Source organism: Crocodylus siamensis, chromosome 4 (assembly GCF_052110815.1).
Source record: "Crocodylus siamensis isolate JL-2025a chromosome 4, ASM5211081v1, whole genome shotgun sequence".
Lineage (NCBI taxonomy): Eukaryota > Metazoa > Chordata > Crocodylia > Crocodylidae > Crocodylus > Crocodylus siamensis.
In genome coordinates this window covers 100,459,691-100,478,129 of record NC_143398.1, presented here as the reverse complement: position 1 = coordinate 100,478,129, position 18,439 = coordinate 100,459,691, and the positions used below count along the sequence as shown (strand labels likewise).

General features: G+C 45.6%; 1 protein-coding gene across 2 annotated transcripts in view; it reads left to right on the top strand.

Annotated features, from left to right (window-relative positions):
- ABTB3 (ankyrin repeat and BTB domain containing 3) overlaps nt 1-18,439 on the top strand; it is a 298,152-nt gene that overhangs the window by 187,086 nt on the left and 92,627 nt on the right. For both annotated transcript variants that reach the window (XM_090043151.1, XM_090043150.1), the window contains exon 3: nt 6,266-6,470. In XM_090043151.1, the coding sequence (XP_089899277.1) occupies nt 6,266-6,470 (205 nt within the window). The remainder of the gene's footprint in view (nt 1-6,265; nt 6,471-18,439) is intronic.

Sequence of the window (18,439 nt, the reverse complement as noted above, 5' to 3'; positions counted from 1 at the left end):
AACGTGCTCTAGCAATAGATCTGTGACCCTATGTATGTTGTAACTGCAGGTCAGGGAAGCAGCCCAAGGACCCATTTTTGGGCTCCATTTTGTCACCTTTATAGTGCTTCAGTCACCATTAACCTTATCATTGTGTCAAGAGATAGGATTTAGCCCACAGAGAGAACTTCTCCCACTGGCAACAAGAGGTATCTCATAGCCCAATTTGCATCCAGTTTTTTGTCTGTTAGTTTGGGAATCATGCTCTTTTTGGACCCTACCATTAGCATATTTAACTGCTATTAAGGGGAGGTCAAGTGGGAAAACAGTAACTGGTGATGGCTGTGATGAAAAGGACAGGACAGTCAGATCTGACAGCTGAAGTTGGAATGGGTCCAGCGAGGAGGTGCTGGTGTTCACTGAGGTGATGATAATCATGGTACCAAGGTGTGAGAAGATCAAGAGCAATGAAATGTATTGACTCAAGGCAGCAATGGAATGTAGTGTATGCAACACTGCGGCATTTCACATAACTGCAGTTATGTCTTTTAGGTATTTTTCTGCATGTAAAGCCCTAGAACATTATGAATTATAAAAAGGAAGCAACTTCCTTCTCCAAAGTACATCCCTGTTTCTATCTGTCATGGGTTCATCATTTCTATCATTTTAATTTTAAAGCATGTTCATAGATTTAAATTTCCTTTTATACTTCATGGTTTGAAATTTCAACATAGACTTACTGGTATAAATATTTGCACTTCTCAATCTTGTGCTCTTTCTGTTACTGAGATATAACCACCTCCTCCCACCTTGAACTGCCCCAGTCTGGCATCTCCAGGTTTTGTCATGATTTACAATGGATGATACCCAGCTTGCCTTCAGCCCTGGTAGGAACATTGCTAAAGTTAATAGGGCAGGGTCCTGGGAGGTGGAGAGAGGAGGGACTAGGGCATGAGTGGGGGTGACAAAGGGTGGAGAAGGATTGAGTGCCAATTCCTGTACCTAATAGACTAAAGGGCTGAGACAGTGAATAATTAGAGCTTCTTCCTTGAACTGTCAGGCAAAGTCATTTCTGTATGTACATGTGTAAGGGCATTTGAGCAGAGCTGGGCAGTTTCTGCCTACAGGCTGGGGGAAAAAAACAGAAAAAACTGCTGTGGTGTATTAATTAATTTTAAATGTAATTTTAAAAACAATATCATGACTTCATTGTAAATTATTTTTGACAGGTGGCACAAGACTTTGGAATACCGAGGGTTGGCCGTACTAGGGACTGCTCAGAAGGGAGTGGCCATGGCAGTATCAGGCCCATAGCATGCACCTCTTACATCAGTTGTGCTCAACCTTTTAGCCCTGTGGGCAGGATAAGTGGTGCAGGGTTGGTCTGTGGGCTGGATTCCTGGCAGGGTCAGCACCTGAATTAGGCCCCCCACACTTTCTCAGACCCGTGTGTCTGCTCTAGTGTGCAAACCACAGTCTGGCCTATCAGGCTGCCCCTGGATCCTGAAATTTAACAGCAGAGTTGCGGCAATTAATGCCGCCACTGCTCCCACCCACTGCCAAATGTTGGTATCTGTGGGGATCCCGTCAGCGTGGATGACAGGCTCTGTGGGCTGAATCGGGTCCGCAGGCCAGGGGTTGAGCATCCCTATCTTCCACAATTGAACAAGGTTTGTAGGAGCAGGGCCATAGTCACAGCTACCATTGGATTCTTCAGGGAACTTCTAGAGGGTGGAAATCAGGAAAGCACCGTTTATTTTTCTTTTTTCTTCCTTTTTCTTTTTTTTTTCCTTTTTCCTTTTTTCTCCCTCATTTGGCAAGATTTAAAATAGATGGGGGGGTGGTTCTGTCAAAGCACATTGAATAACAACAATAACCTTTGGAAAACCAATACCAGCAAAAAGTGCTTACTCAAGTGCTTTTCAGGTAGCTTGTGTGCTCCAGCTTCATTACCTGATATTTAAAATATCCCTGACACATAGATGGAAGCTACTGAACTTTCCCTGTCACATCGGATCTTGGGCCTCAAGTCAGTGAAGATGTCTCGTAAATATGCAGCATTGCCTCAAACCAGGACTGTCACATCATGTGACATTACATAACCTATTTTATTTTTTAATTTTCAACTTGTGTGTGTATGAATCTAGAACTCATAATGGGTAGCAAATTGACGGCCCCAGAGAACCTTCTGTTTCGCTACATACAGAAAGGGCCAAGTGACAACCTTTGTTACACTGCAGTATGCTCCTGCATTATGTAAGCACAACCACCAGCTCCAAACACTCCGAAGTCATAAGAGAGATCTCTAAAATCATGAGATTAACTTAAATCATGAGTTTTTTTAAAGAATAATACATTTGGGAGTTTATTTGCCTTTCCATTTTGGGTCTCTATATCACTTGGGTCCTACAGTTGAGAGTTGCTTGAAAATGAGGGTTAGAAGCTTTTTTTTTTGAGTGAAAGGTGAGATTCTCACATAATTTCCTGTTGGCAAGAGCTAGGCTTGAGAGTATTGTTAGCCTGATTAAACTTTGAGAACTGGCCACAGGGATAAAATTACTCTAAATTACAAAACTTTAACATAGTTGAATGCAGTTGTGAGGAATGGGGATAGTTGGGACTGAGTAATGTGATTTGAATTGGGGTGCTCTACAGCTCAGTGCAAAACCGTGGTCACTATCAGGATAGCTAACTCAGTTCTGTACATCTGTGTTCAAACATGGCACAACTTGTACAGTAGACAAGCCCATAACTGGAGCACATTTAGGGTTGAAGAGTAAGTTGTCACTCCACACAGAGTGAGGAACAGACCTCACAGTCTCTGACTCTTGGCCTGGTGCTCATCAGTTCGACACCTCTGTCTCTCACCCAGTCAAAATATATTTCACTTATACACTCTCCAGATGGAGAGCTTGGCGCTTTAGCAGCATTGATTAATTAAGTTTCAGGCTATCTCCGATGGATCAGTGTAATAATGATTATTAATATACCCAATTACTGTTAAAATCTTTTCATGTAAAAAAGGAAAGAATAAACTCTAGTCCAATACTGACTTGCATAAATATGACTGAATAATAAATACAAATTGGCATTAATTGATCATTAATGAAGTGATTTTTTTTTTTTTTAATGGCATTTTCAAGTGAAATAGTGAGATCTGGGACCCACTGAAATCAATAGGAATTTCTGCATTGAGTCCAGTGGAACTAGGATGTCTGCAGAATTATGTGAGCAACATTATTAGCTCAGCTGCAGAGCACATAGGTCATTCCTTGTATGTCTTTTTTCTCTCTTAGCGTAGAGCTCATTCTATGGTCAAATATTCCATAAAATTATAACCTTTAAAGCACAGAATGTAGAGCACAAATGAATTAATGTTGATAATTGGTCCATGAGCTAAGTTCTTCCCTCATTAACTCACCATTCAATGCAATTTAAGATGATGGAGTTACCTCATGTGAAAAGCCCCAGTCTATTAAGTCTGGTCATGTTCTTAAAGTTGAACGCTTACTTAAGTGTTTTGCTGGTTCGGGGCCCAACTGAGGGCAGAACTTACCTCAAGCTTCGCTTTTTCACGATGGTCTTATTTTGACACTAAAACCTGAGTGCTGCATGTAGCAGTGTTGTGGCACATCATCTCTGTGATTTCTCTTAAGGGGAGTTAGAAAAGAAATTTGACACTAGTACCATCCTGATCATAAATTGGTTTTGAAATGTATGTCTCCTGTAGGTGGATGCGCGAGGAGTGAGGTTTTCATAGATTCATAGATGTTAGGGTTGGAAGGGACCTCAGTAGATCATCGAGTCCGATTCCCTGCATAGGCAGGAAAGAGTGCTTTCTGCCTTTACTGTTGTTGCTCTTTGTCTTCAGATGAATTTATGCAAGTCTTGGCAATCAGTCTGTTTCTATTGTGAAGCCAATCTTTCTGGCCTTCTGTGCATCTGCTCCTTTTGACTTCAGTGGAAACTGTGCGTGCCAGGGCTATAGGGTCGGTCCCTATCATGTCAATTTCCAGGCAGCGGAAAGAGACAGAAAGGATGTTTAAATAAAAGCTTTGAATCAGAAGAATATTGTAGAGTGCAGCAAAAATTGTATCAAAACCCTAAAATCTTAGACTCAGCAGTTTTCTTCAGGCCAGTGGTTTTCTCCTCTTCATGGTTTTAAAACTTTGTTTTTTGGAGGCGTTTTCAGCCAGGCATTTATATTCTCTTGCATATAAATTAGCACAGCAGCAGCGGTGTTAGTATTCTGTGCACCAGTGAGGCTGGACAGAGAGGTGGTGTAATGTGACATCATTTAAAAGGTGGGGCTTCCCTGTTTTTTGCTGAAAATCTCAGTGGATTCCTTGCTGAACATTTTTGAAACAGAAATTTTCTAACTTGCCTTTATTAGCTAATCATTTTTTCTTTCAAGCTTGCCTTTTTATCACATTTCAGTTGGAACAATTTCTTATCCAAATTTCAGTGTGCACTGGTTGTTCAAGATACCTGCCAAGGTGAAAAGACTGTGGGAGTAATTTTTAACATTGGAAAACTGTATTTTTTCCCCTGTTATTGTGGGACTCAGGAAGAGCTAAAGGGATTTTACTTAGAGTTTCATTTCAAACAAAATGTCTCCTTTGAAGAGAGACCAATTTTCCCAATTTGTCCTGCCAAAAGAGGAATTCTCAGAATGCTATGCGTATGCCTTAAATATAGTGGCCTCCACACGGCAAGTAATATAAAACAACCCACCTCACAGGGGAGTTATGTTATTTAATTAGTTAATATCTCTACAATTCTGAGAAATATTCCTGGCTGTTTGCCCATCTGTCAACTAATCTAATCTTATCCTCTGAGTTCATTGATCACTGTTTGCCTATCACAAGTTTATTTCCCTTATCTGGTGTGTGAAGAAATTGAGAGCTCCATAGTCAGAGACAAGTATCTTTCTGGTGGACCATATCCTGTTCAGTAGGAGCCTAGGCAGCTATTACACTGGATTCTGTTTTGCTAACATTAGGATTACTTATGAGGGTTAGGCCAAGCTCTTATGTGGAACTTTGGTTAAATATTTCTGGTGAGATTTTACATATTGCTCTTCAGAGCCTAGGGGCCAACTCTGCTCTCATTTCCACAGATGGAGCTCCCTGTACTTCAGTGGAGGTTACGCCTATGGGATTGAGGGTGGAATTTGGCCTAACACATTGAGTAAAAAGGAAAACAAATACTGTGCACTAGAATGTATCGCTTGCCAGAAGCAACATGTTGGAATGTGTCTGGTTCCCTTGCACAATCCCAAAATAAGCCATGAGATTGAGAAACTGTGGCTTTCCTTCTGGGTGTAACATAAGCTCTGTGTATAATATTATCATTTTTAGTAACAGAGAGTTTAAAGTTGGCAATGACAGCCTTCAGATTGGTAAGTACACCTGTTCCCTGAATCTTCATTATGTGCACTGAATAGGATTCCACATTTCCAGTAACAGAGTGAATGCATAAAAGTGTTTTTGATGGGCTACCGTATAGCAATGAAGTAAACAGTTAGGAGCAGGGAGACTGGTTGACAGCAAATGAAGCAGATAGATGCTGGTGTTTAAAATATAAAATGCTAGATTATGTTGGAGTCCCATAGGTTATTTTCTTTTTTTTCTCTCTCTATGGGTGTTGTACTGCCCCCCTCCCCCAGTTCTTTAAAGATTATGTCGCATATTTTATAAAAGATGGATTTTCTCTCATCACTTGTGTCCATGCAGCATTCTGTGTGCCTTTCAGTTGTCAACCACTGCTTGACAAGTGGCTGGATTTAAGTGGTGCTTCTGGTATATAATTAATGAAAGCACACCCCTTCCTTAACGAAGAACAAGGGACTTTAAGGTGCTTTAGTGTCTTTTTTCACAACGCTGACTATTGGCAGAGCCTCCAACACATGTTTTGGTCCCCTGGGGTTATGACAGCTTCCTAGGACTGCCTACAGCTGCTATGACTCCACTGGGACTTGAGGCCAGTGAAAGATGGCTTATGTTGCACTTGTCAGAAGAATTCTCCCAAGACTCTTGTGGGCTTTTCTGCAGCCCATATGTATCACCCACCGCACATAAAACTAAGTAACATAAAAGTAGTTTGACTAAAATATAAATGAATGATGAGCACGATCTTGTTCTGCCATGTCTTGTTCCAGCCTGATAATGTAAATGAAAAGCACAAAGAGTTCGCTTGGTGTTTTTGTCTGGAAATGGGAAGATTTCATTTGATTAAGATAGAAGAATGTGACAACAGTAGCCACCATCCAGCTTTTCTTTTCCAGGTGACTTGGTGTCTCGAGCAATGCATCACCTCCAGCCTCTCAATGCAAAGCAGTATGGCAATGGGACTCCTATGCACCACAAGCAGGGGTCGCTCTACTGGGAGCCTGAGGCTCTGTACACTCTCTGCTATTTCATGCATTGTCCACAGATGGAATGGGAAAACCCTAATGTCGAACCTTCAAAAGTCACACTTCAGAATGAAAGGTAAGATCTCATTTGTGGGATTTATTATGTTTATAAAGGTATTTTGTTAATAAATCACTGTTGCTGGCTAATTGCTTATTACAGGCTGTACACAATATATTACAATGCAGTCTAGTTTGGTTAGGATCACCATCTTCAAATAAATTTCATTTGCAATGAAGTGCTCCTTTGCTGACCCAGTATATATCAAAAGTGACACCCAGTGGCTACATATAGCAGATTGGTTCCAGATGTGTGTTTGGTACAGATTTCCTTTTTCTTTCTTTGTCATTTGGCTCGCCTATGTTTTGGAAAGGAAAATTAGAGGCTCTATTTCTGACCTAACAGGTTTGGGTTTAAATGTGTTTTTCTAAAAATTAATAGGATTCGACAACTGTAATTTGGGAAGTGGAAAATGAATGGAATATTGTGCATAAAGAATAGACTGTGAGACAGCAATGCTGATTGCCCAGGCATGACTCATGTCTACATTTAGGAGTAACCTTGGGGCTTCCACTTACCAGGCTGGCAGGTGATGTGTGATTTTCTGCTTTGGATGCAATCTCTGGTGATAAATAAAGGAAACAAAGGTAGGAAAACAAAGAATGACATGTTAGACAGCACTGCTGAGTTGATACCTAAGATGACAGGGAGAAGGAAGTACTGTGTGATACATGCTAGATCACTGCACTGCATGTGCACGCATGAAGCAAAACAGGTTTCCAGATAAGGAGTCACACTGCCAAGGAACAAGGAGTTCCTGAATGACAGTCCTTTCTGGTGCCCCAAGGCAAGTTACATAATGTCCCTGCATCAGTTTCCCCATCTCTAAAATAGGGATGATGCCTGTGTTCTTCAGTCATAAGTGTGTTGGGAGGTTTGATTAGAGTTCATATAGGACTTGAAGGTATGACTTGTTAACAGTTTATGAATACCTATGAGGTTTGTCACATGCCGAGTTGGTCACATTTTCAAACTGGCCTCCAGTCTTTCACCCCCAAACTATGGATTAGAAAAATGTTCATTTGCACATGCACGCTAATGGCAACTTGCCCATATAATGACTTGATCTGCATATTTTAAAATGAGGTTTGTATCTTGAAGAGCACATTTGAAAAATGTAATGGTGAAAGATGTACAGCGTGGTGTACCTGACTGTTTCAGGCCTTTTATTGGTGTATAGGAAAAACTTGTAAGATGAAATTCTTGTCCTACTGAAGCCCACTGGAGTTTTGCCCATGGGGTGAAGTAAGGAATCGTAAGTCATTCCTGTCTCTCTGAAAAATGTAAACAGGGACCACTGAGAATCAATTACCCTGAAAGTTCAGTGTTGCCAGCTCTCATGGTTTTATTTCAAGCCTTGCAATAGTTTGCAGTGCAATAGGACGAGGTCCCTTAGGAAGCTCTGAAATCCCCTTCACTGGAAGTTCTCAAGAAGAGGGCATCCTGTCTGGGGTGGGCTGGGAACAGGGAATCCTGTATATGTGGCAGGGCTGGACTACATGATTCTTGCTATGATGTTATGATATTTGGTGCTGTTCTTAACTACTGGTGCCTGAAGTCGTAAGATCTCATTTATAAGCGCAGCTTTCTTTTATCCATTTTTTAAGCTCTCATGATTGCTGAGAAGATCTGGGAAACATGACCCCTGAGCGTTCAGGAGCCAGAAAGGGAATTAAAAGAACCTTAAGTTTATGACTTTTTAAAAAATCTTGTGATTTATTAGCCAGTCTTATGACTGTGGGAAGCCTCATGAAGTTGAACATTTGGGGTTAGCAATCCTGTGTAAAAGGTTATTTCAATGAAAAGTTAGAGGATATCTTTATCCCCATACTGGAACTTTTACCTACATGAGTATTACCATGGAAACCGGTAGGCTACCATGAATAAGAATGCAGGTTTAGGTCCTAGAGTTGCAAGTTTTCTAAAGATCTGTCAATGGAAAGTGACAAAGGACAGAAACCTTTGAAAAGTCTTTTTTTTTTTTTTTTTTTTTTTAATATGGTGTTTTCATCTCTTTTCCCTTTTCAGTGATTGCCTGTTATGTATAACTTCTTTTAGCTATTGAAATAGGGATTATATAAAACCAGAGGCAATTCTGGTTTTTTAATACTTAGCTTGGCAAATTCTCTGTGTTTGGAAAGCCAGTTTAGCAATGGTGGTAATGTGGTTAGGGCCAGAATAAGTACTCTGTGTTATTGCCAGGAGCTTGTGGTTAATTTTGGAAGGAACAGATTTCTTCTATTGCCTAATCAAACATGCTTTAGTAGTTAGTAGCTGAAAAGCACAAGTGGAAGTGATACAGGGTAAAACATATGCCCAAATATTTCCACTAAAGTGTGTTGTATTACATCCTGTACTGGCTGGATATAACCATCCGGTGCTGCCTCATTATAGGTATTGGTTTAGCTGACTTCTGTTTAGTGCTTTAAAAATCTTTAGTGCTTTGCTTTCCTCACCGAAGAATACCAGTGGTATTCCTTACGCTGTACAAGCACTCTTTATGGGCTGTGACTTATCTCTAGTATTTTCAGTTTTCATTATGGGTTATTAGGTATTTTGGGAAAGTGGGTTTGTTAAAACATGAGTTTTTATATTTAAAATATTTCTAAACCTTGTGCTTTACCTAGAGTTCAGATTCTTTCCTATTTTGTCATGCTGCTGCAGTTATTTCCATGCTGGCAGTAAAACAGAAAGAAATAACTTGCAGACAGATTTTTTTTTCCCTTTTCTCTGGTCCCTTTCTATTTCTGGTGCAAAGAAGTCAGAAACTGAGGGATCTGGCCAGAGGAAAATTTCCTTGAAACGGTGAAGTCCTCAACCTACATGAAATCAGCTGCTTCTGGTAGCATGCCCTCTCCTTGCCCTTGCAAAAGTGGCATGCTGTGACTGTTAATAGTTAGGGAGGATATACATCCAGAGCATGCTGTAGTCTAGTTTAACTTCTCTCACGTATATGGATATTGGCATTGAACTTGGCTGAGAATCAGGGAGCTGCCACTGGCTCCTCAGTGGTTCTTTCAGCTCCTCTACTAAAGGAGCTGGACACAACAGAAAATCTTGGTTAGCATCATCATTCTTTTTATTGTTAATACTTATGAGCAACAGCCCTGTTGTAATAGGCAATATACACACACAAAGAAGATGGTCCCAGTCCTACAAAGTTTACAGTATAGGAATGGCAGATTAGGCTTTACCTTTGAATAGCTCTGGCCAGTAGCATTTATGTAGTATTTCTCTGCTGTCAGATACTGTTTGTTCTTCACTGAACAGGGATATGGTATGTTTATCTACATTTAAGAGGCGTGTGGTATATATTTATCTGTATTTAACAGGCAATACCATTGCAAGTTCCCGAGTTTTTGGAGCTCATCCTTAGGCCCACCTTTCCTTGTAAAAAAATATGCAGGGTCAAGAAGTTGTAGAGAAAAGCTGATAGATGTGACCCAGGTGTATCCTAAGAACTCAGAAATCTGGAGATAAATAAGTAAACCCAGATTCATGTGGTTCCCCCCCAATGTCATAATTTTTAGGCTAACGATTTAATTATGGAAGGGTGGCTATTTGGATCCTGGAGTTTGGCAGTGCTGGCAAATAAATCATCTGACTGGTTTTTGGGAGCAGCATGAGGAACATCATCTTGGTCATCTGCATCTCACAGGCCTGACCCTACACAATAAGTCAGGGACCTACTGAAATCATGATTTCGCTTTTTTTTTTTTTTTAAATGGTGCTCTCTGTGATTTTGGCAGGCTTGCTGCAAAAAAACAAAAACTTAATGGCAAGCAGAGAAAAGAGTAGGAATCCCTGCAGCCTTGGAGCACGACGAGCAGGAGGGAGTGAGAGGGAGCAAATGAGAGGCTTGTCGGGGGAAGGGGAAGATGAGGGAGGAGGAAGCCTTGGACCGCTAAACCAAGCAGCACCCACAAGTAGAGCCCAGCCTAGACTGACGAGCGAAACATATACACAGGTAAGCAACAGGGGCCAGGGCAATGCTGTGATTAGGGGGCCAGTGCACACATCCACAGGAGGCCTCAAATGCCTCTACACAAACACTTGTAGTATGGGAAACAAGCAGGAGGAACTTACCCTCCTGCTAGCTGACACCAACCCAGACATAGTGGGGATCACTGAAACGTGGTGGGATCCAACGCTTAACTGGGCAGTGAATATCAAGGGCTATGGGCTGTACAGGAGGAACAGGACAGGGAGGAAAGGCGGGGGTGTGGTGCTCTACATCAAGGAGGAATACACATCCTCATCAAGTAGCACAGAGTCAGAGGAGGGGCACTCTGAAGTGCTCTGGGTTAGAATACAGGGCAGTCGCAGGGAAGGAGACTTAATGGTAGGGGTCTACTACAGACCACCCAACCAAGTGGAGGAGCTAGACCAGGAATTCTTAAGTCAGCTCACTGAGGTAGTTAGGTCAAAGGACGTGGTCATCATGGGTGACCTGAACTTTCCAGACATCTGCTGGGAAGAGCAGTCAGCCTGGTCTGACCGCTCACGTAGGTTCCTAGCCAGAATGCAGGACCTCCATCTAACCCAGGAGGTGCACAGCCCCACCAAGGGAAACGCCTTGTTGGACCTGGTGCTGGCCATGGGAGACAACCTGGGGAGGCGGCTGTGGGTGCTCGACCACCTGGGCGACAGCGATCATCGCCTGCTGGAATTCACCATCCAGCACAAGGTGGCAAAGGCATGCAGCAAGGCAGCAGCCCTAGATTTCAAGAGGGCGGACTTCAATGAGCTAAGGAGAATAGTCGGAGAGGCGCTGAGGTCCCAGAGGGGAGGGGAGCCAGGTGTCCAAGGAGAGTGGTTGCTCCTTAAGGAGATGATCCTCCAAGCCCAAAGGGAGGTAATCCCAACACGGATCAAAGGGGGCAGGAGGGCACAAAAGCCCCCATGGCTCACCAAAAGCATCCAGGAATGTCTCCTAGCTAAAAGGGAAGCGCACACCCAGTGGAAGGGAGGGGCCATCACCAGGGAGGACTATACTGTAGTTGCTTGGGGATGCAGAGCGGGCGGTCAGGTAGGCCAAGGTGGAGATGGAACTGGGACTAGCTTCCCGGATCAATTACAACAAGAAGTCGTTTTTTAAATACATGGGGGGCAAAAAGAAGGTACCGGGTAATGTGGGGCCCTTGCAAGACGTTAGGAAATTTGGTCGTCACACCAGACGACAAAGCTAACTTTTTTAACAACTTTTTTGCCTCCATTTTCCTGAGCAGAGACAGAATCAGCCCCGCACCGGGACTCCCTCAGGGCCCAGGGGAGGTGCACCTAGGCCAAGGGTTAGTGAGGAACTAGTTAGGGAACTTCTGGAGGGACTGGATGCATTCAAATCAGCTGGTCCGGACGATCTCCACCCCAGAGTGCTGAGGGAATTAGCTGATGTCATTGCGGGACCCCTGGCACAGCTTTACGAGCACTCGTGGTGCTCTGGTGTGGTGCCAGAGGACTGGAAGAGGGCCAGTGTGGTTCCCATCTTCAAAAAAGGGAGGAAGGAAGACCGGGGAAACTATAGGCCAGTTAGTCTTACCTCAATCCTGGGGAAGCTTTTTGAGAGAATTATTCTGGCACATGTCCATGAGGGGCCAGCAGGGGAGATTATGCTTAGGAGCAACCAACACAGGTTCATTAGAGGCAGGTCCTGTTAGACCAACCTGGTGGCCTTCTACAACTAGGTCACCAAATCCTTAGATGCAGGGGTAGCAGTGGACATAGTCTTCCTGGACTTTAGGAAGGCCTTCGACACTGTCTCTCACCCCGTTCTCATTAAGAAACTGGGGGACTGTGGTGTCGACACCTCCACAGTCAAATGGGTCGCCAACTGGCTGGAGGGCCGCACCCAGAGAGTGGTGGCGGACAAGTCATTTTTGACCTGGAGGGATGCGGGCAGTGGGGTTCTGCAGGGCTCGGTCCTCTGGCCTGCAGTGTTCAACATCTTCATCAGTGACTTGGACGAGGGGGTAAAAAGCACCCTGTTCAAATTTGCTGATGACACTAAGATGTGGGGGGAAGTGGGCATGTTAGAAGGAAGGAATAGGCTAGAATTGGACCTAGACAGGTTACAGGGCTGGGCGGATAAGAATAGGATGGGATTCAACACTGGCAAGTGCAAGGTGATGCACCTGGGGAGGAAGAACCAGCACCGTATCTACAGGCTGGGGAACTCCCTTCTCATCAGTGCAGAGGCAGAAAAGGATGTTGGAGTCATCATTGATGCCAAGATGAACATGGGCCGGCAGTGTGGGGACGCAGTCAGGAAGGCCAACCGCACCTTGGCATGCATCCACAGATGCATGTCAAGCGGGTCCAAGGAGGTGATCCTCCCCCTTTGTGGCACTGGTCAGGCTGCAGCTGGAGTACTGCGTCCAGTTCTGGGCACCACACTTCAGGAGAGACGTGGACAACATGGAGAGGGTCCAGAGGAGGGCCACTCGCATGATCGGGGGCAGCAGAGCAGGCCCTATGAGGAGAGGCTACGGGACCTGAACCTGTTCAGCCTCCATAAGAGAAGGCTGAGGGGGGATCTAGTGGCCTGTTACAAACTAGTCAGGGGGGATCAGCAGGCACTGGGGGAGTCCCTGTTCCCCCTGGCACGGATCTTTGAAAACTCCTGGCGCTCTGGTGTAGTGCCCGAAGACTAGAAGAAGGCCAATGTGGTGCCGATCTTCAAGAAAGGGAGGAGAGTGGATCCGGCTAACTACAGGCCCATTAGCCTGACTTCTATCCTGGGGAAGATCTTAGAACAGTTTATTAAGGAGGCCATCCTTGAGGGACTGGCCCAGGCTAACATTCTAAAGGACAGCCAGCACGGGTTTGTTGCGGGTAGGTCTTGTTTGACCAATCTCATTTCCTTCTATGACCAGGTGACCTATCACCTGGACAAGGGAGAAGAGATTGATGTCATATATCTTGACTTCAAACAAGCTTTTGATCTGGTATCCCATGATCACCTCTTGGCCAAACTGCCCAGTTGTGGCCTTGGCTCCACCACGATCTGCTGGCTGGGAAATTGGCTTCGTGGTCGGACCCAGAGGGTTGTGATTGATGGCAGTCACTCATCATGGTGCCCTGTGACCAGTGGGGTCCCTCAAGGCTCTGTTCTGGGACCCATCCTGTTCAACATCTTCATTAATGATGTGGACATTGGAGTCAGGAGTGGACTGGCCAAGTTCGCCGATGACACCAAACTTTGGGGCAAAGCATCCACGCCAGAAGATAGGCGCGTGATCCAGGCTGACCTGGACGAGCTCAGCAAATGGGCAGACGAGAACCTCATGGTGTTTAACACCGAAAAATGCAAGGTTCTCCACCTTGGGAGGAGCACCCTTATAGGCTCGGCAGTGCTACGTTGGTTAGCACTACAGAAGAAAGAGACTTGGGGGTCATCATTGACCACAAGATGAACATGAGCCTCCAATGCGATGCTGCGGCTAGTGAAGCGACCAAAATGCTGGCGTGCATCCATAGATGCTTCTCGAGCAAATCCCGGGACATCATTCTCCCCTTGTACTTGGCCTTGGTGAGGCCACAGCTGGAGTACTGCGTCCAGTTTTGGGCTCCACAATTCAAAAAGGATGTGGAGAAGCTTGAGAGAGTCCAGAGGAGAGCCACGCGCATGATCAGAGGTCAGGAAAACAGATCTTACGATGACAGGCTGAGAGCCACGGGACTCTTTAGCCTGGAAAAGCACAGGCTCAGGGGTGATCTGATGGCCACGTATAAGTTTATCAGGGGTGACCACCAGGATCTGGGGGAACGTCTGTTCACCAGAGCGCCCCAAGGGATGACGAGGTCGAACGGTCACAAACTCCTGCAAGACCGTTTGAGGCTGGACATAAGGAAGAATTTCTTTACTGCCCGAGCCCCCAAGGTCTGGAACAGTCTGCCAGCGGAGGTGGTTCAAGCACCTACATTGAACACCTTCAAGAGTAAATTGGATGCTTATCTTGCTGGGATCCTATGACCCCAGCTGACTTCCTGCCCTTTGGGCAGGGGGCTGGACTCGATGATCTCCCGAGGTCCCTTCCAGCCCTAATGTCTATGAAATCTATGAAATAACTACCAGGAGTAACCAGGAATAATGGTCACAAGCTGGCAGAGGGTAAATTTAGGCTAGACATCAGGAGGTGCTACTTCACGGTCAGGCAGCTAGGATCTGGAACCAACTTCCAAGCAAAGTGGTGCTGGCTCCTACCCTGGGGGTCTTTAAGACAAGGCTTGACAAACACCTTGCTGGGGTCGTTTGACCCGAGTACTCTTTCCTGCCGTGGCAGGGGGTCAGACTGGATGATCTGCTCAGGTCCCTTCCTGTTCTGCTAATAGCTGTGAGGCTTGAACCAGTACTAGAGGTACAACCGGTCACTGCCATTGCAGTTCAGACAACTGGCTGCCTCCTTTTTCGGTGCCATTTGCATTTTGGACCCCAACCCAGGTGCCTTTTCTGAGTTGTAACCCTCAGCTAGTAAAATAAATCCCTGGGTAGAAGAAAGAGCATGACCTGGATGTGCTGCTTATGTGAATTTTATCAAGGAGTGCCAGATGCCTGTGCCTGTGCTTGTGTTTTGGGACTCTGTGACCAGTTTCCACACCTGTACTCCCTGACAAAATGCTGCCTCACCGTTTGAGTTTCAGCCTCCAAGGGGCTGTGGGAAGTGGGATAAAGGGAGCTTCAAGTGTGTGTGTGTGTGTGTGTGTGTGTGCGTGTGCACACGCGCGAATGGCCAGGAATACAGCCCCAGATAGCAGTGGAAAGCAGCTCCCTCAGCTCCCTACAAGTATGTTTAAAGCGGGGTTGCAGATCAAGGCCCCCATGGTGAGGGAGTTAGTGGGGCAGGGGCTGGGTTTGTGGGTGCTGCCCAGCCAGGGCGATGCATGGGGGCCAGGGCCAGGGCAGGGAGTGAGTCAGTCATGGGCAGGTTGTCCAAGGGGTGTGGGGGGACCGGCACCCTGCCACTGTGCATACTCCCAGGGAGGAAGGTATGGGGTGTGGTGGGGCACATGCCTTCCAGATTTGTGTGTGGGGTGGGGGAGATGTGGGCTGCCTGCTGTGGAATTGGGGCTCCCTGGCCTGCTGCCTTACTCCCCGGCACCCCACACTGGCCATGCCACCATGGCAGGGTGGCCCCTGCCCCAGCAGCAGTGGGACTAGTGGTGCAGAGTTGTGCCCCTTGCTGCTCGCCATGGTGGTGTAACTGGTGCGAGGCTCCTGGAAGGAGGACAGCATGGCATGGAGTCCCCAGCTCACCACAGCCAGCCTGTATCCGCTCTCATCCCCCACAGCTTCTGCTCAGCCCTGTTCCAGCCGGGGCAGGCGTGGGCATCATCTTAGGGCCTCCCCAGCAAAAATAAAAGTCAGCACATATGCTGTGTAGTTGAGGACTTCACCTACAGTGCACACATTCCATCTTTAGTAACTGACATCTGGCACGCGCAATTCCCTGATTTGGATAGTCCCGTGTTCTCCTTCAAGAAAGCCTTCAAGCACTGTCCAGGCCCTAAGTTCCAGTACATGTGACTATGTCGCTGCCACCAGTGTCTGTGCTCACTAGGTGGAATTTGTGATTCAACACAATCTGTTACCATACCAGTCATATGCAGTACTACCAGCAGTTTGTCTGTGAGGAGCTGGAAATCGCACCCAGTACACAGTGCAGGCTTAAGCTACTCGATCTCTTGGAATAGGGAGACATTCAAGATCAAGTTAAGATTGTGGTGGAAATTGCCACTCCTAACATTGTTTGAAACCCAGCATGCTTTGATTCACAACGCACACTGCAAGCTGATGTATTTGATAAGCTGGGTCAAAGACAGGGCATCACAAGAACTGTCAAGCTGTCAGAGTGAAAACCAGCGCAGAAGGGACGTGTTCCGGTAATAGCTGGGAAGCTAAACCAGTATTACAGGTACAGCCTGTCTCTGCCACCACAGTTCAGACAACTGGCTGCCTCCTTCTTTACTGCTGTTTGCATTTTGGACCCCAACCAGGTGCCTTTTCTGAGTTGTGACCTTCAGCTAGTGATAGCAATCCCTGGATGGGGGAAAGAGCATGACAAGGAACATGCTACTTACGTGAATTTTGTCAGAATGCCAGATGCCTGTGCCTGTGCTTCAGGACTCTGACCAGTTTCCACTTCTGTACTCTCTGGCAAAACACTGCCTCATCCTTTGAACCAACTGAGTGGACACTGAGCATGCAATCTCAGTGTACATAAAAGTGTTCATCCTGCAGAGACGGAGGATACCAGTGGCAACTGCCGGTGGATGCTACATGCTAGTGTTTAACAGCTAGCGTGAATTGCCAGTCTCAAAGTTAGCACTGAGTACTGCTAAACTCTTTTTTACATCATTAATAAAGTATGGTGATGGTATTAGTTACAATTCAGATAGCTTCTTATAGCTTTTTACAATTCATATAGCTTTAATTTCATAAGATATTTCAGTTTAGAGTTTAATTGAATGCTTAGATTGCTTAATAATGCATCGATTAATAGGTTCCACAGGCTTAGTCAGGGTAATTATGCCATGGTTTTGGGTCATCTGCCAGTCTGCAGTGAGGGGCAGGGCTGCCAGGGCCCCTCTGCCAATCAGAAGTGTTGGCAGGGGGGAGGGTCCTGCCACAATGCCCACAAAAATGGCATCTAGCGCCACAATTGGCCCACAAAATAGCCCGTCTGCCACCTCAATTTGGCTAGGTCCCTAACAATAAAGGAAACAAGAAATGATGCATGTGTCTGGCTGGGCAGTTGTTGTGTATATAGCTTATACTGTATTGGAATTGAGTTCATAACAAGCGAGGGCAATTCAAATGCTTTGCTCTGTCATTTCAGGCTCTACCCAACTCCCTGTGCCTCTGCTCTCCTGTATTGCTGCCTGGGCTCCTTCCTCCTTGCAGGATGCCTCTTCTGTCTTCTTCGTACCCTGTATCATATCTTAGAGGCAGAAGTATAACTTGGGGTGGGTGAGCAGGGCACCAGCCCTCAGTGCCTACTTAGAAGGGGAACCAGAATGGCAGCTCCCCAAGGAGTCCATGGTGCTATAGCAGCAGCCAGGTGCAAGGACTCCAAACCATTGCTGTAGCAGCAGCAATAGCCAAGGCTGGGCAGACCACTATGTGCCAGCCATCAACCAGGGACCTTAAGTCCCTGCAACAGATCACATTGGCACCCACCTTCTCTCCTGCCCCTGCTCTTCTTCTCCACCCCACCTCATTTCCCAACAGTATTTTGCCCAGGGTTTGGCATCTCCTCCCTTACCAGCAGGATATTACTCAGAGTGCAAGTTATGCCTCTGTTTTCGTGCAAATTCCAGACCTGCCTTGATGCAGCCTTCAGATAGCACCCACTGTCTCCTGGTGCACCCAGGGGAGTGAATTTCACTTTGCACAAAGCCTGTGTACCAGTCAAGTCTTATGTCTTAGGTCAAGGGCTTACATAGGATTTGAATAGTGTTGTGACCCTCTGCAAAGATGAGACTTTCATCTGCCAGTGAAGTGGCCCACTTGACGTTCAGTTCCTTTCCTGTAGCACATTTCTTTTGCAAGACCCTCAAGTAGTCAAGCAGCCATGTTTTTAGGCATAATTAAAGCAATCCCTCTCTATATTGCATACGATTATAAAATGCAACAGAAGGTTTTATGTAATAGTCATGGGCTAGTTTATGCAGAATTGGAGTGTGTCCTGGTCCTACATGACCACTCCTTACATTCTCTGTGTGGAGGCCCCTGCATTTGGCTTGAAGTCAGTGATTCTCAGCCAGGGTACCATGGGACCCTGGGGTGCCTTGATATCCATTCAGGAGTGCTGCAGTGTGCCATACAATATTAGCACTGTTAGGTGTACAAACATGATTCACAAGATTAAACCCAGAGATTTCAAATAGGACTCCATGATGTTAGAAACATTCTGTCCTGTTGTGATTGATCTGAGTTTTTCTGTAGTGAAAACATGAGTGAAAGTGAAGTATGGGCATTTTCCAAGAGG